This window comes from Phalacrocorax aristotelis, chromosome Z (assembly GCF_949628215.1).
Source record: "Phalacrocorax aristotelis chromosome Z, bGulAri2.1, whole genome shotgun sequence".
In the NCBI taxonomy this organism is placed as follows: Eukaryota; Metazoa; Chordata; class Aves; order Suliformes; family Phalacrocoracidae; genus Phalacrocorax; species Phalacrocorax aristotelis.
In genome coordinates this window covers 67,338,356-67,361,508 of record NC_134311.1, presented here as the reverse complement: position 1 = coordinate 67,361,508, position 23,153 = coordinate 67,338,356, and the positions used below count along the sequence as shown (strand labels likewise).

Here is a 23,153-nt window from a genome sequence, read left to right as displayed (position 1 = left end):
TAACACAACGTCAGTCTATTCAGCAAGTGTTTGGAGGAGCAAGAGTAATAACTCTGGTAAAGCTGCACGTCTTCATAAACATACCGGTGATTCAGGGCATGAATTAGATGTAAGACGTGGGGTTTGAAATAAATCCACAAAGGCATTTTGCTGAAGATAATGACTCTCCCAGGTTCTTTACTAACAGTATACCATCAATCAGCTAATGTTATGTACCTTATTCTGATACTCATACTGGATTTGAATTCTTGAAAGTCAGTTTGAAAACACACCATAAATAATTATGAAAAAAACATTGGCGAGGGACACCATTATGCCATTGACTAACAAGGATAGATAATTCATGCCCTAATGATGGCCACAGACAAATAAAAGATGGACCACACCCACTGCATCAGCTTATCTCTGTTAAGAATTTTATTGGTGTATTACTTTATTTTCATTAGCAATCATTTAAGCTGCAGGTGGTTTTAAATCATGGCATTCCATTGCTCTTGGTTAGCTAGCTGGCCAGAAGAAGCTGTGATTTGTGGAATTGGTTTGGAATCCATCATTGGTTTCTAAAAAAGGAGAAAAAATGGTAAAGAAGTGATAGAAGATAGTAGCTAAAACATGTATATTGGTCAAACTTTAAGTGAAATAGTACCCCCATGGCTCGCCACGTCACACTGTATCTCAAGTGTGGCTTTAATGTAAAATAATTCTAATGAAGAATGAATCAAAACACATACTGTGATTTTCAGGAGACTTAAGTATCTGACTTCTGCTGAAAGAGTGAGTACATAACATGTCTGTTTAGGAGCCGACAGTCACGTCAGGAGCCAAAGTTAGATTAATTTGTTAAAAAAGCTTTTACTGTTCCATACCAGAGGAAACAGAGAAATATGTATATAACATGAATAATCATCCTGCTATTTGCTGTCATGTCTGAATAGAAACATGTGAATGATATAGTGCGGGAATAAAATTAAACTGCTTATGAGATTTTTTTTTAAAAAGTCCAAAGTCACTGGATCAAGTAAAGGCTAACTTGATACCCTGTTTTTAACAAAAGGGCAATAACACTGCCCTAGGGAATGGCCAGGAGTAGGGAAAGACATAGAAATACTTCCACAGAATACTTTCTTGTCCTGCCAAAATTGATACTTCAGAGACTTCTTGAGTGAGCATGACTGTCTACATGTTTAAGAACCTTCCAGTAGTTTATGTTGAGGCTTTTAAAATGCATATTTACTTTCCGTATGCCACTGTGTGAAGCACCAGTCTTCAGACTCTTTTGAATGTGCCACTTGCTATTCCCCTACTTCTTATACTTGTCTTCCTCATATTACTCTCAATTTTCAAGCTCTGTTATATTCTTCTCTCAATTTCTTTCTTCCATTGTGGAATAACTTATGGAATAAGTAGCTTTGATAGCCTGGAGAGCCGGTGCTGTAGGGAGTAGTTTGTAATTCTTTGATGTAGGGCTAGATGGTCCATGACTGCTGTTATAACCTGCTGGCCGTGCTTTCTTCAGGGTGCTTCACAAGCAGAATATTATGTGTAGTTGAACTCTACTGAAGCTGAGAGAGGTCACACATAGAAGAAATCTTCTGATACATATTTTTGGTGCAGGTAGGGTCATGTCGTGAGACTTACCATAAGGGTGCTTCAGTGGGGAAACATTGCAAGTCCTTTCTCTATTTTGCCACCTCTTTTCTTCTTGTGGCCACCCAGAAGAGAAGGAACTTGTGGTAACATCTTAAACATAAACCCAAACACTTCCTCCTGGTCCTGAAAACTTACTGTGGCATCCAAGTGGCATGCAAGCTGCTTCTTCTCAGCAGGTGAAAAAAGTTGAGACCACCTTGCCATTTTTTGGTCCGGAGCATCCATCCTCAAAATCCTGCTTATTTTTTTGTTTTGCTTTGCAATATTATATTAAAAATAAAAAAAAACCTCAAACCTGACAAAACCATGTAGCTAAACATTTTCTTAAACTATTTTTTTCCAAGAGAAAAGTTTCAAAACTGCTATAACAGCAGCTGTGTTGGATTTAAGCATTCCACTTACCAAGTAATAGAATTCAGACTCTCAAACTGTCTTTATACTTTATTTCTGGAAAACATGTCTTTTTCCATTACCCTAAGACTTAAGTTTCTGATGACAAGTCTGATTGGAGGTGAAATCTGTATTTTAAGAGCTGGATTTTTAGTCTGTTCTTATGCAGAACTCCATTTTACTCTTGAAGTTCTGTGATGTAACATTAGTTGTCAAGACATTCAAATACTATCCTAAACATTCACAGATTTGAGCTGCAAGGAGGCTGATTTTAAAAGCTGTATAAATGGAACATGTAAGAGGACTTACCTTTCACTCCTTCAGCTGTGTCACTGAAATGCCCCCAATATTGGCTGACCATTTATTCTAAACAGCAGTAACATATTTGTAATTGCAGAGGCTGCTTACCTGTTTTTGATCAGCATAACTATTTTGCATCTCCACAGGGCCGTGTTTCAATGCTGTCTCCGTGGCATGGTCTGCCACCAGGTTCTGGTGTAGGATTATTACACTGGCGAGTTCGAGTGCTTTGTCCATAGGTGCAGGTGGACCAGGCACTCCAACAGCTCCAGCCTCCATCGGTGACAACTGGCATTAAGACACCACACTAGGATTAGTCCAGCATCTCTCTGTCTTCTGTACAGTGACAGAAGGACTATTTAGAGCTTTTTACTTGGCACTTTTGAGGGTGGACAAGGTTACATTCTCAGTTACAATGACTCTGCAGATCATTGCACCCTCCAGCATACATTCCATTGCACAGATCTGGCTTTTGAAAACACCGTTGTCAGTGCCACTGCTTAAGAACCCAGAAGTTTCAACATTTTTGTCACCCTAGGAAGCTGCCTGAATATCACACTCTAAGGCCCAATTTGGGCACCGGTGCTTTAAAAAGTTGGCCACAGGGAATTAATTTGCCCCACAATAAATTTTTTGCATCATCAGTTGTGGAACTGCATTCATCTCCCTCCTCCCCTCTGTGGACCAATCTAATATTCAGCTAGCACAGTAATTATAGAATGTGATCATATGTTAGCAAACACAATGTTTTTGCAGAAAAGTGAAGACAAAATACCTTATGATGTGGTGAGATGGCTTTTGCTTGAAATCAGCTTACCATTACTGCACCATTCTTCAGTAATGCTCCTGTTTACTTAAATGAACTTGGGGTATAATTCCAAACACAAAAATATATGTGGAACAATGAACTCTAATTTCAAGTGCCCATCTTTATGGAAAGAACCCAGTAATTTACACTACTACACCATACACCCATGAGATTTGACAGTAGGAGGTCTGTCTGGAGCATTTACCAACCTTTAATTAATGTAGATTTGGGAATCTGACAAGTAATCCCCTTAAAGTAACTTGAGCACATGCAGGTACAGGCTCCATCTACCAGCACAAGTGTGCCTCCATTTTTGCAGGGTTCACATTTGCACACACTGTATTCAGTAATGTAGTCTTCAATTGCTCTTTCCAAATTTTGTTTCTTTAAATATGCATTTCTCATCTTAACTGGAACAAGCGTATGTATTGGAGAAGGCTGTAGAAGAAAAAAGCCTATGCATAACAGACTTTTCTGAAGTTCTGAATCCTTTTGATATCCCCCTCACCAGAGTAAGCGTCTGAAGAAACTGTCAAGATGAAGAAAATATCTTCAAGGTCATGATAAACTCAGAGTCTCACCCCCATCTTAGAAAAAAAGCTTTCAAACTGTAAGAACCACAGCTTTGAAGAAGTTGTACTCACCCGCTGCTGTATCACTACTGGAGCATCAACCAAAGACTTAGCCCACTCTATGTAATCCTCTACATCAACTATTTTGGATCCTCGCAGTAGCATTTCTTCTATTTTAACTGAAAAGTCAATCTTCCCTCCATCAACTAAGGAAATCACATCATCAATGATAGCATCATCCTTAAGTTCTGCTGCAGAAAGAAAGAAAGAAGAAAGGATGAAGAAGAAAGTGTAACACCCATGCGTCTTGAGGAACAGTGGTCCTTTTAGCCCAACCAGTCCATCTCTATAAAATGAGCATAAAGAGAACAACCCTTCACTCACCGATTGTGATGGAATTCAATCTTTGCTCATACTTCTTATATACAGAATACACAGAATTGTGTAGGTTGGAAAAGACCTTTGAGGTCATGAAGTCCCACTATAAACCTAGCACTGCTGGTTCACCACTAAACCATCTTCCAAAGCACCACATCTACAGGTCTTTTAAATGCCTCCAGGGATGGTGACTCAACCACTTCCCTGGGCAGCCTGTTCCAGTGCCTGAGAACCTTTTTGGCGAAGTAACGTTTCCTAACATCCAGTCTAAACCTCCCCTGGAGCAGCTTGAGGCCATTTCCAGTCATCCTATCACTTGTTACTAGGGAGAAGAGACCTACACCCACCTCACTACAACCTCCTTCCAGGTAGTTATAGAGAGCAATAAGGTCTCCTCTCAGTCTCCTCCAGACTAAACAACCCCAGCTCCCACAGTTGCTCCTCATAAGAATTGTTCTCTAGACCCTTTACTTATGTGGAAGGAAATCTTCTATTTTGCAATTGAATTAGAAAACCCTGTATCTGAAAGGAAGAGAGGGGGTAGAGCAAAATTTGATAACAAGGCAAAGATAATCTGAGTAATGGTATCATATCATCTGAGCTGAACCAGAAAAGGACAGGAACTGGAATAGCAAGAGCTTCTGCTTCATAATTAAACCACAAGAACAGGGCACTGAAACTAATTGCCTCTTCTGTACTCAGTAGTAAATCTCCCTGCCTTTGCAATTTTTAGGCCATGTGATAAAAGACTCATCTCCAAACACACAAAGAGCAGAGAGGAACAATGACAGGCAGGGGAACACAAATAGCCTAATCAGAGAAAGGGAGCCCCTGCCTTGACTCCTCCCAGGCCTGTCCCAGCAGAGCCATTAGCCCCACAGGATGGAGCTGAGGATGAGTCAACAGCAAGATGAGTCAATGGAAAGGCTTTCTGGATGGAAAAAAGGGCATGTTTAGGGGTTTGCCACTGAAGAGGTAAGGGGGGATCAAGGTGGCTTTGGGAGGAACTCGCATGGAAAAATAGGATAAAGGCATAAAAGGGGACAGATGGCAAAGGTGGCTGATCAGTAAGCTTGTCTGCTGTGTACTGTCCTTGATATATGCAGTGTGTCCTGGCTGACCACTAAATTAAGTTTTTAACTATTTTCTTGGGTGAGAGGTCTCTATTTCTGTGCATGCATGTGTATGGACATCTCTGTGCCAGCAGCTAGAGTTGGTCAATGGTTGATAGGGACCTGGCATTTGTGGTGTCAATAACTGGAGCAAGTGAGGATATATATGTTGGTGTGCGATCACTAGGAAATATCAAGCTAGACTAGCAGGTGACTAGGGTAAGTGGCTTGGGAACAAAGTATTATAGTGGCTGTTAGTCTGGTCTAGATATGTACGTGTCTCTAAAGTGAGACAACTGGGGGACCTGGCTACCGGAGTGACCAGAGGTTCTATGCCAAATACTGGAGAGACCCTAAGGTCCAGGGGTTGACTGAAACCTGTTTGCATGTGAATATGTATCTGTAAGGCAACTGGAACAAGACGATCCAAGGACAAATTGTTGGGTAAACTGAGCATCTAAGGCCAGTTACTAGATGCATCCATAGTGTGTGTGTGGATGTATGTATCGAGGTACATCAGGGGGTCTGTACCAGCAACACAAGTGGAGCTGTGGGCCTTCGGGTGTTGTATACCTGGATGCCAGCAACAGGGGAGACTAGGGATCCAGTTGAATGTCTAAGTTCAGCTGCTGGAGGGATCTATATTGGCTATATATGTATATAGAGGAGAGAGTGAAATACCTGAGAGTCATGTTGCCTGGGTAGAATATCTGCTCTAGATGACCCTGCTTGAGCAGGGGATTTGGACAAGATGGTCTCCAGAGGACCCTTCCAACCTCAACCATCCTGTGATATTTCTCACTGACAGACTTTCACCCTGATCAAATGCAGAGGAGAACAGGATGAAAACCATTGGTGCTGTTTGTGTTTGTCTGTGTGCTGTGCTTCTGTCTATATTGACTTGTGTGGCCAGCAATGTGTGTATGTATGTATGCTAAATAAGTGTGTCTGCATGTGTGCCGACTGGGAGCACTTGCTCAGCCTGGCTTGACCTGGAAGCATGTACATATGTCCATGTACATAAATAAGTATGTAGCCTCACTTCAACTGGTCTACCAGATTTGCCCTTTCCCTAACAGCAGTACCTATTTTGATTATAAAAGGGGAAGCAATTGGTATAATCTTTCTTTATGCAAAAGATATACTTTAAAATAAAGATATACTTACAGTTTTCCTTCACGTTAATCTTTTCACATTTACCACCATCAATACTACCATTAACATGTAAGCCTTTATATGCAATATTGGCATCTAAGTGATAGCCAAGGCATCTTTTCACATCTTCTACAGTGACACCTTGAAGTGGAAATAATTAGGTGATTAGAGGGACTGAATGACCATAAATAATGTGATATTATTATTCTTGGAGAATAAATCTCAGGACTATTGGAAATGTTTATGGCTTCCTTCTTCCCATTTATCTTCTGCTTTTCCTCTTCCATGAAATGAATGTGAGGATAATTGTATTTGAAGGGCCTACGCAGAGGCAGGTGAGATCTACAGTGATTAGGAAAACAGCAGATGTCCCTCAAGGGACCACTCTTTCCACATATTCTATTGGAATTTTGTCTTTCTCAGCTGCTTGTAATTTGCTCTTTCTACGTGCTAAACTATTCAGTCCTCCCAGTCTCTCTCCCACAGCCTCAAACATATTTCTCTACTCCTTTTCCTCACAAAGTTAATTAATGCCACTAATCTGTTAGAAGTACTCTATTCCGATAAATTCCAATCCTCCTCTATCCTCTACTGCCTCCAACACCTCCTTTATGATTCAGACATATCGTCTGGAACTTTTGTGTTCAGAAAGAATTTTGCTTAAGATGGCCGAACAGGGTAATACTGGGAAAAGTGAGTGACAACTTTGCCCCATGTCCCTTTGCATAGTCTGAACATCTGACGGTAGTATTGCTGTTGATGCTGCATGCAGCAGGTACTTATTTCCGATCTCCAAAATCATCATGGGAATTTCCTTTTCTAATTTCATTCCAGAATGCTTTAATCCATCACAAACCCACATATATCTGAACTGCACAAGAGGGAGGATTAAATTACTGCTTTTCTTAACTATGGCAAGGAAAGTTCCAGTGTGAATGTTAGTCTATAAAAACAGTTTCAACATGCTCAAGTACACCGTATGTTTTCTGGGACATTTTAAATTTATTCCTTATTTTTCGCCACCACCATACTCTTAGAGTGATTGTACCACAAGAAGGCACTGTCTAGCAAATTGGATTTAAGGTTTAGGCAGATATTCTAGACATCAGGAATCTCTTGTGAATCAGGTCACACAAATTAGTATTGCCAATATTTTGAAGAGGTTTGTTTAAGCTGTTTTTTTTTCCTTAGTTACAGACTTAAAATACAGACTTCAAATAATTCTGGAAGTTACAAAGACTGACTCTCATCTCTGTTGAACTCATGTAATTCTGTAATGTCACTGGTGTGCCACAAGCAGCATGCACTGAACTGTGCTGTTCTCAGTAGTGCTCTGTATCCACAAATCTATCCTCATACATCTCTTTGCATGACTGAAGGCTTGGTGATAATCTTCATACCACACTAACAGAATGCATACCTATTCGAGACATAGCGTAATTATCCAGCACGTACACAAGTTCATATTTTCCTCCTACAGTTCCAGAGACTGCATAGTGAGTTCCATAATCTTCTAGGAATTTAAAATATTCTCCTTTATCATATTCAGCAGGCAGAAAGTTTAGATTATCAAGGAAACTATCTGTGAGACGGACATCACGACTCCGCATTTGGAACCTTCCCAGCTGAATCTTTCCTTTTATATGCAGAAAAGTTTGGTTCTGAATGCAGGGAGAAGAAAGCTCATGACAGCACCATTCTGGTATGCAGCACGGCAGGAAAATCTGTTCTATTTTACTTATAAAGAAACTGCAGCACTTTTAAATATGGTACTCAATCTACCATTTTGGAACAGGGACAAACTTGCTTAAATAAAATTAAAAGTTCTCCAATTTAAACTGAGGAAGCAGCGACAGATTCGGATCATTCCAGTTTTGCAGAACTCTCCCTTTGCTAATTTCAGCAAGCACTTTGTGATCTATTTAAGAACAAGGTCTTCTCTAAGTACAATATCTACCAAAGGAGCCTTTCTGAGTTTCACAACTTTGAAAAGTAATTCTATATGGCATGCCAGAAAACAGGAGCTGCCCACCTAGGACAGCTGGAGTTTTGTCTTTGTTTGTAGTCAGAGCAGAACTAAGTTCTCTCTTTTTTATTTGGATCACTTTGTTATTCTCAGACTGTCAGAAGGGCAAAGCTCCAATTAAAAATGAAACAACAAAAAAACCCATAATAAAATGAAAATCAATTAGGAAAAAATCCCATTGAGGTATTTGATCCATAGACACATTCTAACTCTAGGTTTAATGACTGATATTTTTGTAAATTACACTGCAGATGGTTTTATATGATAATCTAAACTCGGACTTAGCTGCTGCCCATGACACATTGCATCTTGCGAAACTGTTGCATTTTAGACTCTAAGCGAACACATGCTTTCCAAATCCCATTGTTTTCTGCACTACTTATGTGACCCCCTTAACAGTAATGACTAACACGAGGTATGTAAAAGGGACCATCACATTAGCTAGCACTGTTTAAAGCATCTTGAACTGCTCACTTGGATGCTGCTTTGGATTGGCAGAAATAATTTCCTTCAAACATTTCCTGAGAACATTCCCTTCAAACATGCTGCAGAGGACCACAGGATGGGCATTGCTTATGAGAGCATGAAAGGTGGCACAGACCAAAATTGTGGCAGTGTGCTAGTAAAACTATGGATTACTGTGTGCCAGTGCTATGGCTGTGCCTCTTGGCCCAGGCTAGTTTATTAGTGCAGACATACCCGAATAACTGAGATCTGTCATTTCAGTTATTATTCTACCTATTTTGTGTTTACCTAGTGTAGGCCTACTCAATAGCAGTTTTTATCCCAGGACTTGACCTAATTTACCCACGCTGCACTATATCAGAGCTGCTCTCTGATCAAGATGTAATCAGAGATCTTTGGCCCTTTCTAACATGACGCCCCTGTTGAAGATAAGTGTGGTTGCTAGTTAAGGGTAAACAGTGGGAAAATGAAGCTACATTTGGTTACCCTTTGGCCACACCTGAAATCTTAACCTTAGTATTGCCAGTATTTAATTTTTGTGAATTAATGACAGAAAAGCAGCAGGCAACTAGAATACTTAGAAAGATTACTATGTCATTATTCTAACACTGTGTAAATTTTATTGTTTGTAAAATAGTTACATTAAACCCTTTAGCTTGATTAAACTTACCCTTTCTGTGAAGCTTTTCAGGAAAGAACTTAAACTTGAATTCTTGGTATAATGATATTTGAAATTTCCATATGAACCAGTATTGTTATTTCCTTCAGTAGGTGTGTACTTCAGAGACAGGTCAGCATTAAAGTGTTTTTGTTTTTCTATGTAAACCTCTCGTAACATTTTTACACGATCATGGTAGAACACAGATGTGAAGGTTTTGTCTGCTTTTGTCTTAGAAAAGATAAAGAAAATGTTGTATGAAAAAAAGAAAACAGGCAGTAATAGAAAAATCCATGTAGCACTTAAAAGATGTATGTTTTACATAGCTTAGCAATACATTTTCATACAGCTCTTTTTTATTTTAAAAGAAAACAAATTAAAATATCACCCCCTCCACAAACCAGCTCATCTGGATAAGCTTAGTTGTTCAAAACTAAACAGAAAACTACAGTGACAATATTTCAGTGAGTGTTAAATCTCAGCATGTAACACTATCAAAGTAATTTCTGTGTGTCAACAGTTCCTTTACATGTAAGGAGTAGTAGTCTTGACCTCCTTCCTGGAATGCAGGCAAGATTTGCTAATAGGTCTTGACATCTGAAGTGAATCAGAATTATGATTTTGCTTTCTTTTCTTACAACAGACAATAACTAACTCCGAATACCTATTTCAGTGTTGTTTATTTTTGTATACTTCAGCATAACATAGAGTTTTAGTAACTGAAAATTGTTATGCAACAAAATCAAATATGGGCAATGATCTCTGGGCCAGATTTACTAATTTTGGGCAGGATCTGGTAAAAATTGTCATTGTTATGTGAAGTTCCTGCTTACAGTGATAGGTAAAGCATTTGGTAAGCAAAATACTCCTTTGATTCCTGAAATGCATCTGATATTGATGTTCCTAAGATCATCAATATTTTTGATATTCAAACCACACTGGAAGTCATAGTCTGAATTTCAAAAGCCCGTTACTTTTTTTTTTTTTCAGTGGGACAGAGAAAGTCATCACTGATTAGAGAACCCAAGCAGGACCAGAGTACCATAACACTATTCTTGCCTTTTTGTCAGTGTCTTTTGTGTGTCCTTGAAAAAGTAGCTTGATTGCTGCTCTGTCCAGTAAAATTTAGGTATCATATTCCTTTCTGTACATCTCCAGTTCCTCTCATCCTCTCATATAAACATTCCAGAAAGATAGTTTCATTTACTAGGCACAGGTACAGTAATGAACATGTGGGAATTTGTCTGGCGCAACTGAGCTTAACTGCTAAAGCAAAAGATAATATAACCTGTTTCCGTCTGGACTTTATCAAAAGCTTGATGCTAAAAAGCTGCTGCCACCTGACTCAAGAGATATGTTAAGTCGTCCAAGTGGATGTCAGGATTCTTCATGTTTGCACAGAAGGACTTAGACTTACACAGAATCAGAATCACAGGTTGGAAGGGACCTCAGGAATTATCTAGTCCAACCTTTCTAGGAAGAGCACAGCCTAGACTGTGTACAGTCTAGACACTTACATCATAAGTGAGAACGCCCACATTCCATGGCTTGCGGTAGTATGTCCGTGTGTTTCCATCACGCACCCTTTCACACAAACCATTAAAAAAGTCATTGTCAAATGGGCTGGCCATTGGCTGCATCCCTAAAACATTGATTCTACAAGAGAAATACAGGAGAGGTTATTCTTCAAAAAAGGACGTGTCAGCACCCATAGCTTGTAGACAAAGATATTATGACTGGAAAAGTCAGATTCTGTAAGAGATGGAGGCTATAGCTGTGGAACTGAATCTTGCTTTATCCACAGCAGCTTGCCTCGTCTCTCGTGGTCCTCTCGTCTGCATAACGGAGATAACGACATATCTTTTATAAGGCACTTTAAGGCTTTTTATGAGAAAGAAACAAGTAAAATATATATACTGAACATCAAACACAGTGAGAGTCTTAGGAATGGAAGGGGGTAAAAAACGTTTCTTCTTGACCAATATATTTGTGAGGAAGCATTCCTTATAGGTTTAAATCATTTTAAACACCTCAACAGCTACTTTTAACCTATTTTATTCATATCTTATAGTAATTTGTTTGCTGGTAGGAACTTTGGTATAAACTGTGTAAAAGAGCCATCAAATCTGTATAGGAATATACAGCTACTTCCAGCATTGCCTTTTCTCCCAGGGTGTCACCTGGTGGAGCAATAGAATTCTCTGGACTGGAGGAGATGAAATCTGAACCGCTACAAACCCAGAGAAACAGACATATTGGCTGTATAGCAATGTGCATCTACATACCAATGTAGAAGATATACTTCCAAAAATAACTGCTCCTTGGAGGATTCTGTATAAGTTTTTTGCCTTTCTATGTCTGTTTCATAATTTGAATCTTTTTAGTAATTCTAATATGATTGTGTGATACATGTCTGTATACTTATCTGAATGTAGAACGTGGTTATCAATTCTTCAAAACCGCCAGCGTCACTGCTGCACAGCTATACAACATTTTATCGGGGAATATTTTAGTGATGGATTATAATAGAAATAATAAAGAAGATACTTCTAAAAATGCTTAAGTACCTCCCTTACTTCCCCATGCTACAAGGGCAGCATTTTTACTCCGGTGCAGTAATACCATTATAAAAATAAAACGAAAAGGATGCACCGTTTTCATTTAAACACCAGGTGGAGTTGTAGTATAGTTTTATTTTCATTTGTTCCAGTTTGGATCGCTGCCTTCTAACTCGGTTTGTAGATAAACAATATGTCAGACTTTCTTTTTGTTTGAAAAGAAAGAAATCCAGCAGGGTCTGAGAATAGAAAGATTAATTTTCGACTTAGACTAATGAGGAAAACTCCTGTAAGCAACGAGATCGGGGAAGTGGAGAATGCGAAACTGGAAAAAAGCTGCAGGCAGAGTGTTGTTGCTGTGAGGCATCACATTGTATAAATAATCAAGATACATTTTCTCCCTTTTAGACATGCATGTTAGTAAACTAATAGGGAATGACTGATTCGTTATGAAATATCACTTGAAACATATCTATATAACTGTAAGCTTTACATTTAAATAATAAGTATTGTAAGTATATTCATGTAACTTCCAGATACAATTCTGTGAATTAACATAATGATTGATATATGCTGTCTATATAAATATTTTATCCTTCCCAAGTATACAAAATAAAACAGTAGTTAATTGTTCTTCCAAAAGCTATGTAGCATTTCTGAATACAAATGCGGACACAATTCAGATTCCACTTTTGGTAATGTTAGTGTGCCCCAGTGTTTTCAGCTCACTTTGGAGACTGTCCTAGACACTTCACAAGGCCAAATACTTTTTCCTTCATTACATACCCTTGCCCTGCAGTCCTGCCAACTTCAGACACATCAACATCATGGTTACGGCATGGTGATTGTGCGTCAGATTTACAGTCATCTTCATCAGAAAAGTCTCCACAGTCATTATCTACATTGCACACAAGCCGTTGTTTTATACACCGACCTAATCAAAGAAAAAACATTGAATGAATGAATTTTTTTGCCAAGATGGTCTTTAAATGACAACCCCAGCTACTCTGTATTGAGATTTTCTGTTCATATATTTCTATTACTGTCATGAGGAATTCGAGTCCTACACCCTGCCTTCTTCAAATGAAAAAAAAAGCCAACCAAAGCCAGATTACTATATTTACTTATGGGTTTACTAGGATGGCTAAGAAAATTAAGTGACAGGAGAACTGCTGTCATTTGCAGAAAGTTGTTACCTCCTGTGATTTTTTCTATATTAATCTTTGATTATTAGGCTTTTAAAAAAATTATATTAAGAGAATACAGGAGATTATTAATTAGATATCAACAATGAACTATTTCTAAATTGTTTAAACTGTTGCTATTTGCACTATAGTATTTGGACACTGCAGTGTCCCAAACTATAGTGATTTGTGTTCTAAAGCAACAGTGAAGTAGTAATTCTGCTGAGGTTACATATCACAGGTTTTACAAAGACTAATCTTTTTTCTTTTTCTTTTTCTTTTCTGCAGGATTTACAGATTTGGGGTAAATTTAGCCCTAGGATAATAAAACAACACTTCTTGATATCAGCTACCTCACCTCTAAGTGCCACACAGTGGCTGTAAAGTAGTAGTTAAACACATATTTTGTAATTTTTTTCCTCTACTTGCACTTCATGGTATTTTAGATAAAGACAATACTGACAGCATCTTGGGACTCAAAATTCACTTACCATCTTTCCTTTTCTGTTTTTACTAGTTTTATTACCATTAACTTTTCCTATTTTATTTTGATTTATACTGAATCTTGAACATTGCATTCATTCATATGCCATGCATTTACCACCTTACAAATTTACATCTTTGGATCTAGAGACATTTTGGTCTCTAATTAGCATCTATCATAATGCTTCGGTCAGTAAGCCTCCCTATCCATTTTGTTAAAATTTCTTCAGTCCTAGTTTTTCCCAGTGATTTTTCAGAAAATATTCTGATCATGTAGCAGGTGGAGCAGTTATCCTAGAAAAAAGGACACTCATAGTATGGTCAGCTTTTAACCATGGAGTAGAAATTAAAGCAGAAGAATTTAAACTAGACACAAATTATGATGGGAAATGAGAAGAACGTACCCCTTCTCAAGCATGGTTCATGCTGTGATTTTGGTGTTGTGGCTTTGCAACCCACCTGTCTATAAGCTGGGGACTTTCTTTAAAATGTAGCAATAAGACACTGCTTCAGGAAACCACCCTAAACTAAAAAAACACTGAAGCATATCTCTCATTTTGTGTATGTATTTTGTCTTCAATGGAAAATAATTTAACTGACTTCACAGTACTATGTAAAAAGTGGCTTCCTGAGTTATTGCATAACATGCTATGGTGTGAAAACAAAACCTACCAGAATTGCATTGAAAGTCAGTACCACAGTCTGGTTCTGGTTCTTCAGGACAAACTTGGATAGTTTTACAGCTTTGTGTATCTCCTAAGGTCTCCAGGCATGGTGTTCCACCAAACTGTCCGAATCTTTCAACACGTCTAGAGCGAAACTTGAAGGGTAAATAATGCTATTTATACCATTTAGAGAGAAAAGTACTACCAGAACTAAGAGATTTCCAGCTGAACTTAGAACTTTTCAAAATGAAGCGTCTCTGGTGAAATTTTTTCTTGAAAATCCACAAAGCTTATGGTACAAAAATAAGCGTATAGGAACTTTGATTGTTGCATTAATAATAATGTCTTAGCAAGTATGTAGAGATGCATATTTTTCACTATTTAGTTTATTTCACTGTTTTCATTATCTTCATTCCAGGGAGGAAACACAGCATACATATTTTGTGTTCTTTCAAGTCTTTCATTTTTTTGAATTCTTATAAGAACTCCCCTAAGAGAATAAAAATCTGCTCTTGACAAAAAATTGCTTTAAAAAGGGAAAATGTATTGAAAAGTAATGTTCTTAGCAGAAACATCCACATGGCTAGAATAGATAATTTCTATCAACAGAACATTTTGAATGAGAACACTTGACCAGTTTTGTCTTCTCTACATCTCTGGATGTAGTCTTCTCTTACTCTTATTGCTTCAGATCTGAAATTATTACGGGCTTCATGAAATCATGAATGTACAATAATAAGAGTTGCAATCTGATATTTCCCCATAGCCAAAAGGCAGACAGATAATGTCCCTTTGGTTGTGGCTTTGGAACAAAGATTTCCAACTACAGCTTACCCTTTGATGGGTGCATGGGTCGCAGGGCCCCCATACGCTCCAGCTGCTCAGCTTACAATCTATTGGAGATGGGGCATTCAGTTCTCTTGTTCCCCTGTGGAAGGCTTTTTCTGAAGAGCTGTCAGACAAAACAATCCAGTACAGTCCTAGGCAATACACTAAAATCACATGTGAATTTTTATTTAAACCATAGACCGGTATTCTGGAAGCCTCTTCAAGCTGTTTTCTGCTTCACTTCGATAGCAGTACTTGGTACATATGTGTATAAACAGGTGCCTAACCTTAAATTCTTTGGTGGCTTAAAATTACATTAGAAAAACTTTGAAGACTTAGTAAGCCAGCTCTTTTTCTCTTTTTTAGATCTTTGTCCATACTCATGCTTTTCTGGTGGGTCATGTTATTGAAGAAAATCAAACAATACACATAGAACATCTGCAGTTCCCCTATTCAGACAGTGGCTGTGTTCCTCATAAAGCTGAAGACAAAGGCACAAAAGAACATCTCAAATAGATGTAGCACTTCGATACATGTCGTTGTGATTTTTTTAGCTTATTAACTTTAATGGGGTTGCCCTTAAACCTAGGTAAAAGTCTAAATGCTTTCTGGAGTTGAAAGAAGGCTCATAAATAAAGGTATTATTTTCTAACAGTCTAACATATAATTGTAAAATACAGACGAGTGTTTAGCTACCTAGGTATTCCTCAGCTTGCCAAGTTGAATACTTTGCCAGTTAGGGCCATATTTTCTGGAGTGACTCTTCATTTCGGTGCCAGTTTTAAATACCATGAAACTCCTGGCTCAGTAAGTGAAAGGCCACCATTTCATAGATATATAGTTGCTTTAGAGCACCCACAGTTAGACATTAAGAACCGATGAATGGTAGGATGTCTTTTTAATTTTAAAAATCACTGGTTATCTTACCTTGCCAGGTAACAATGCTGGAAAGGAGAGGAATGGCGGAGCACTGAAGTCTTAATTTGCCAGTTGGCTCTCTGTAATTTATTCTGATTTGGGCTTACAGGCTAAGTATTCATCCACTGAAAATAAATTCTCACTTTGCACCTCTCCAGGTTAATGGTGTTGCCTCTGTTCTACAATTGGACCTTCTTTGACATGCCCAGCTGGTTGGCAGATCTGCGGCTCCTGAAGTGTGATATATGGCCTTTCGTTGAAGGCAGGGCCTTGCCCTCCACTCTTTGACCCCCTTCCCTCATACAAATCTATCAGGAGTCCAAACAAATGTAACCTGATTCCACAAGATTGAGAAATCTGCAGTTTGGACAAGGAAGATATACCAGTTGCTTCAGCTTTCTGGTGCCATTTATTGTATGTTCAGGTTACACACATATTAACTTGTTATTGAGACTCTAAATGAGCCTATGTCTCTTTCCAGCTATTGAATCTCAAACAGCTAAGGGATCACAGGGTTGTTGTGCAACCTTTTATACACTCAGCTGACCCTGACTGGCTCTGATGCCTCAGGCTTTCCACTGTCGCACACACCAGCAGTTAACATGCACCACAGCTGCTCCTGGAAGTATCTGTACCATGCACTCCCACTGTCTTGGCTGCTGCTCCTAAACAACTCTATTCCCAGAATTCTCCTGACCTCAAGCTAAGGAAGTAAATGAATCCTTGGCTGAGAATGTTGCTTTTAACAGGTGGGATTCTGAAAAAAAGGAAACAGCAAAAAGCACAAATATGCCCAATGTCTATGGACAGCAGAAATTAGATTAAAAATTAAGAACTCTCTCCATATAATTGGAGACAAACTCTTCCTCCCAAACTCTTAGCTGGTAGGGAAGTGTGAAGCTTTGCTGTGTACCTGGCACCAGGAATTGGGGTACCTGATAGAGAATGCAGATCCAACCTTGTGAAAACCCCATTTTACACAGAATTCCCTTTCAAAAATTCTCTGGTGGGCTCTGAGCATCTAAATTAATAACCCACTGGTTGGCAGCTGAAAGTGCTGGGAACTCGGGAAATGGCATTGAATATCTGCCTTCTTGCACTTCTCCCTGAGCATCCTTTAGTGATGGATCAGCTGTCTCTTTGCTCTCACCCAGAAAGGCTTCGATTAGATTAATCATGGTACTGCTAACCTGAGCCTTTTCTTCTACTTTCAAATGCCAGTTAGGAGCCAGCTTTCTCCAGTGCTGTTGAGGTTTACAGATCCCAAAACACTCTGCAAGATTTCAAATATTAACTAAGCATGCTTGCTTATATACAGCAGAATGATACTTCAGCCTGGGAAGGGATAGATTTTTGAAATTATAATTCCATCTGAAGTTACACTGCAGTCATACCCTGCGTTATATTAAGATCTGTAAATCATAAGAAAGAAGAAGAATGAGGTGTACTGCAACTGTTAGAAACTTCTACTGAAAAGGCTGTTTCAGAAGGTGGTTACATAGAAGATGAAGGCATCATGCAGAAGTTGATTCAGGGAAAATGACATCTGAATTTAAAAAAACCACCCAGATGAACACAACAACTTTACCATGAGAACAATTAAACATTGAAATAGGTTACTCAGGGAATGGTAGAATGTCCCTCACTGAAATATTCAAGACTGCCTGACAGAATCACCTGGATAAACTCATCTGAGGCTCTGCTTTGAATAGAATGTTGTACAAGTTCTCTAGAGGTCCCTTCCAACCTAGACTTTTCAAAGTATTCTACAGTTCTATGAAATTCCAGAAAGGTGTCCTGTATTTGAAGTTTGATGTAGTCCTCCAGCCTCTTCAAAAACTGGTTCCTTCATCTGTAATTGGCTCATCTTGCAAATACTTCGGCAATACTAAAATTTACTGTACCTTTATAATAAGCAGGCAATGCTTTGAAAAGTTGCTGTACAGTAATCTATGAAATATTTTTCCACCACTCAGCATGACAGTAACTTCAACAGAGCAAAGAAATTAAAATCTATTGGCCTGCGAAATGGATGAGAATCAGCTTGTTCCTTCCTGTATCTGCAAAACTGGCTGCATATATAACCTTTCTATCTCCTTACTATGCAGGTAGGACTGTAAACCTCTGAGTAACAACATCTATTCTGGCATCTTGAGTTGAAGACTGACGGGTTGTCCTTGAAGATAGTAAAAGTGGGAACCCTTAGACCTTAAAGATATATTGAGGCACCTAGCAGGATTTCTAAAGGCAAATGGATATCTTCTTCCTAGCAATTACCAGGATTTTAAGTACTATAGAAGTTTACATTGAAATTAATTTCTGAACTTTTAAATTAAAACATCAAAAATGCAGCCAAACACCCTTGCAGGCAATAAGAATGAACCATGAAGAGCAGTGTCTAGGAGGAGTGCTTAAAGGAGCAATCAGACTCAAACTAATACAGCTTCGAAAGAATCTCCCAAAAAGTTCCTAAAAGTCATTATTTTGAGTCTAAAATAAAAATCCCGGGCAGGAAAGGCTGAGTTCAACTTCTCAATGTGAATGGAAGTCTTGTCATCAACTGTCTGCAACCCAGAGTTGATGGTAGTCTTTAAGGTGACTTTCAGGTGGCACAGGTTTTCACATAGTCCCAACTGAGCAGCTTTTGCAATAATATTCATTGAGTGACATACAACCCTGGGCCTCCTGTTACACAGTGTACACACCATTAGTGTACAAGGTTCACATGATTTGCTGCAGATCCACCTTTAATGTTTTGGATTTACTTGAGGTTAGAGAAGGAAAAAAAAATCAGAAAAAGTTCGTTGTAGATGAGTCTCCTGAACTCTGAAACACCAACAATGCATTACATTATTTAGAAAAAACAAAGGTATTAGTAATTGGGCAGGTTTGTCATGTCCATGTTAAACCCAGGGAGAAAGGGTTACTGAAAATATCTCCTGTTTCGTCATGGTTTAAGTTATACAATTTAAATATAAAAGGAGATAAAAGTAGTTAGCTACTGAAGAATGTCACTGAAGGTTGCAGTTGGGAGCAAGAACTTCAGAGACAAGCAGGGAAATTGAAATACCTTCTCTGGTATCCCTTATTGGGGAGGTTTGAGGGACAGAAGAGTGCTCTTTGGAAAGGAAAAGCTGTTGCACAATCATTACACAAAATTACTCGTACTTTGTCTTGGATTGCACAATACACTCTGTGCACCCATGTCAGGGACTAGAAACTTGTCTCAACGTTGTTGGCAGGCAAGTTTCACTACTAAAGCCTGATCACTACGGCAGCTGAACGGAACAGTTTAATCACCAAGGTCGACCCAGCAGGAATGTGTGTCCCATTATCTCAGAGTACTTGTCCTCCGCGCATACGCCTGGGCCCAAGGCCCAAGGCCGACTGGCAACATATGGGGGGGGCTCGGACCCTCCAGAACTTTCAAGCACCTTCTCGCAACGGTACTGGGCATGCGTCCCACCGCAGAGTGGGAGGCAGGGGTATGCAGAACAGTTACTGACTATGCAAAAGAGCAACCTTATAAAAGGAGAAACCAGCAGAGATGACGGGGGGTGATTTCTGGAACATCTCCCTCTCCACCGGCTTCAAAGATGCATCGGATGCCTGGACCCCTGCCCAGACCGGACGGACTGCCGCAGATACGTGGTGGTAGCTGTCACAACAGTCCCACTCTCTCCCTCCATCTTGTTCCCCTTTTCCCCTTCCTTTTCTTTTGCTTTGATTTTCTCTCCTGTATCTATTTCTGGCCAAATAAAGAGACGTGGCACTTGATTTTTTTGAGTCTTAATTCTGTTTCCGAGAATGTAAAAGAAACCTAGCCACAATAACACATTTGAGTTAATCAGAAATTAAGCTCAGCCGCCCCCAACAGCAAGGAAAGCAAGGGGGTTTAACCTCTGCCAAACTCTCCAACCCAAGAGTGGATCGTGACAACCCTCAGGCCGCACAGCTTTGGTGATTTGTTGTTGATCCATACTTCAAAATACAGAGCTGTTCAGTTCATCAGTTACAAAGCTGATGATTCAGGAAAAAGTTTTGGTTTGACAGTTAGCACTGATGGAGAGAGAAGGCATGGTGGTCTAATTTGGAGACATGATAGTGTCACATGAGGACACAATTTTGCCAACTGTAGTTGCTAGCACCATCATGAAGCTGCAGTCTTTAGTACAATGTGAAATCAAGCTGCTGGCCCACACTGCCTTCTGTGAAGCCTCTGTAATAATCGTGTTTCTGGCTGGACTGTTTGTAACTGAATCTATCAAACCTGAGCTGTAATTGGATCTGAATACCAAAATAATAACCACCATCAAAACATAAGGATAGAGGGAAGCAGCAGTCCTCATAGGTTTGAAGTCTGCTCTTCAAAGTCTGTTCAGGTAGTTCAAGCCATACTAGGAGCAGCCACCCTCAGACCTAGACATGTGTGCGAGAGGCAATACTTGGTTTTTCAGATAGTATTCACATGCCATCACAGAATGCTTCACATAGTGCAATGTAAGTCTTAAAGCAGATGGATCCCAATTTATTCTTAATGTATATCTGTCTATTATGAGACTCACATTCTTTCACCAGTTAGTACTGACCATTGTCATAAATTTCTGGTAGTGTATCTCTTCAGTTGTTTTCACATGGTATTTTTGTAGGGCCTAAGCCTTTAGTTCTCCTTCCAGTGATACTTACAGTGAAAAAACCACAAAAGCTATGTTTCGAAAGAATTAGAAATAGGTGATCTAGGAGACTTTGAATAGAAATAGAAGTACTGTAAGCACAAAATTGTCCTTCAGAAAGAAACAGATTAAGATTAGATTATATTTTCAGACTCAGCATGCAATAGAAAACAGTTGCCTGATATCTAACTCCCTGCAAGAACCTGGCTTTAATAGCTGTCAGTCACCTTTATTGTGCCACATACATGCAAAATAAATGGTCAAACCATTTCTATTTGACTCCTTGAAATACAGCAAGAAGTAGTTTCCTTTTTCATTGGGTATCTGCACAATCTACTATTAGAAACTGGAGGGTTATGCTCTGTGTTGGAGAGACAAAGCAGTATTGACATCTGCAGAAAACCAAAGACACCTACCTTCTGCTTCCCCCCAAAAGTGAGGCAGCCACATCGAAACTGCAAAGTATGGATATAAGCTGCAGCGTAACATGCATGCTTCTCATTTTGTAGCTCAATAGATAAGAATTTCCATGACTGAATTTGTAATTTCTTTATTTGTCCCTTTTGTTATTTATTACCGAGAGAACAAACAAAAAGCAGTGCTTCCTGAAGAATGCCAGTTACTAGCCAAAACTGACTTACGGTAAGTGCTCTAAAGTCCACGTTTCAGAATATTCTACTTTTTCCTGCATGGAGACTGGGAAATAGTGTAAAGTAGTTTCAAGATTAAAATAAAACCGTTTTAAAAAGTACCAGTAAACAAAGGACGGGAGAGACATTTTCTATTTAATTAGAGAGCAGTTAACTGCCTAGTAAAAAGCTGTCAAAACAGTGAGTTATGTAAGGAACAAATAGTTCCTAAAGCACAGCTGTTTAAAAGAGCAAGTTCAGCATCTAACATCTTTGGAATCTTCATTTGGAGTATTGAAGGAATAAAGTCCCAAGATTCCTTTTTCTTCCTCCCCCAGCCAATATAAAAGAGCAACACACCATTTTTTCTGGTTCTGAAGGAGCCTAAAACTCTTGTAGCCTTCACTCTGTCACCAAAACCCAAACCAAAAGCTAGCTCTTTAGAAGGGCATTCCTACTTGGTAGCTTGCTGTAATCCAAATTTAAGGCATCATGTGTTGGACAGAGTCACAAGACAGAAGTAACATAAATAACCTGCTGTTTAGCAGTGAAGAATTAAGTATCTGGATGCAGACATAAGGTAATCATCTAGTAATAAGTATATTCTGAATTACCATGGGTAAGTAAAAAACTCAGCTTTTAGTTTTGTCTGTTCCTCCCTTTTTGTGGCAGGGAGAGGGGAGGGTATGGAATAGGACAGACAGTTTTTTTTTCCCTATTCAATCCTTAATTTGGGATAATTTCATTTACAGGAACTTAATTCTGATGCATGCTTAGTCCAGCTCAATGAGTCCAACTGTACTGAACTTATTTGTTGAGCAAGAATGCAAGACACAGGCACTTGTAATATTGTATTGTTTCATCAACCTGCTTCAGTTGATGCTATATATACCTCTACAGGTCATGGTTCTTTAAGACAGACACTAAGTTAGAGTAAACAGCTATTTAAACTAAGCTAGCAGACTAGCAAGCATCTTTGGCCAGCCTGTAAGAGATCCTGCTAACCAGATCTTAGTAATCATCCTATTTAAGTATTTAAGACTCCAGCATAGTAAGACTGTTAATTTTAGTTTGACCAGCAAACGGTCATTTAGATGCTTAACTCAGATGCTGATAAACATACTCCTTCACTCAAGCACCAAGACAGTCAATTGGTTTTTTAGTTCTGATGGTATCTTTGAGTACTAAATTACATGTTGCCATGCAGCAAAAAAAAATAAAAGTCAACCCCTCCCAGTGATTCTCTGTGAGCGCCATAATATCTGTATTTCAAGCTGGATACCAACTCCCTTTCAATGGGTTGTTTTCAATCCCCTAACCATACCAATCAAATGGTATTAAAAGTAAGCAAGCAAGCACCCACTCTATTTATTCAGTGATAGATTAGGCTGACAGTTACACTTATGTCTCCAGTACTAAAGGCTAGTCTAAAACAGTAGCTTTCTAATGGATTTATTCTTTTCAGCCATCTGCATTAAAGGCATTATAAAGTGTGTTCTGAACATGAGATAATGTTCTAATTTAGTTTTCCCAGCACCAGTGTAGACCTCCTGAAAAGCTGGAATAGGCAAGTTGCATTAAGGAAACTTCTGAATGTAATGCAATTTAAGTACCCAGCTTCCATGGTCCTGCAGAAGGGAGCAAGAAAGCATCTTTAGCTGCTCAGCCTGAGTTTGCTACTACTAATGGGATGAGCTTCTA

General features: G+C 38.9%; 1 protein-coding gene across 2 annotated transcripts; it reads right to left on the bottom strand.

Annotated features, from left to right (window-relative positions):
• Positions 1–394: 394 nt before the first annotated feature.
• On the bottom strand, positions 395–21,406 carry C9 (complement C9). Of its 2 annotated transcripts, XM_075079758.1 has the most exons (12): positions 21,240–21,406; positions 15,239–15,356; positions 14,412–14,559; positions 12,859–13,006; positions 11,032–11,170; positions 9,527–9,745; positions 7,786–8,026; positions 6,378–6,506; positions 3,793–3,971; positions 3,358–3,586; positions 2,449–2,628; positions 395–560 (listed from the first exon to the last, which is right to left on the bottom strand). In XM_075079758.1, exons 1-11 carry the CDS (start codon positions 21,323–21,325, stop codon positions 2,468–2,470), a joined length of 1,797 nt encoding a protein of 598 aa, XP_074935859.1. In that variant the 5' UTR covers positions 21,326–21,406; the 3' UTR covers positions 395–560; positions 2,449–2,467. The 2 variants fall into 2 exon arrangements, with proteins under 2 accessions (XP_074935859.1, XP_074935860.1); XM_075079759.1 differs by lacking the exons at positions 14,412–14,559; positions 21,240–21,406 and having other exon boundaries at positions 15,239–15,354.
• Between the last annotated feature and the right edge of the window lie 1,747 nt (positions 21,407–23,153).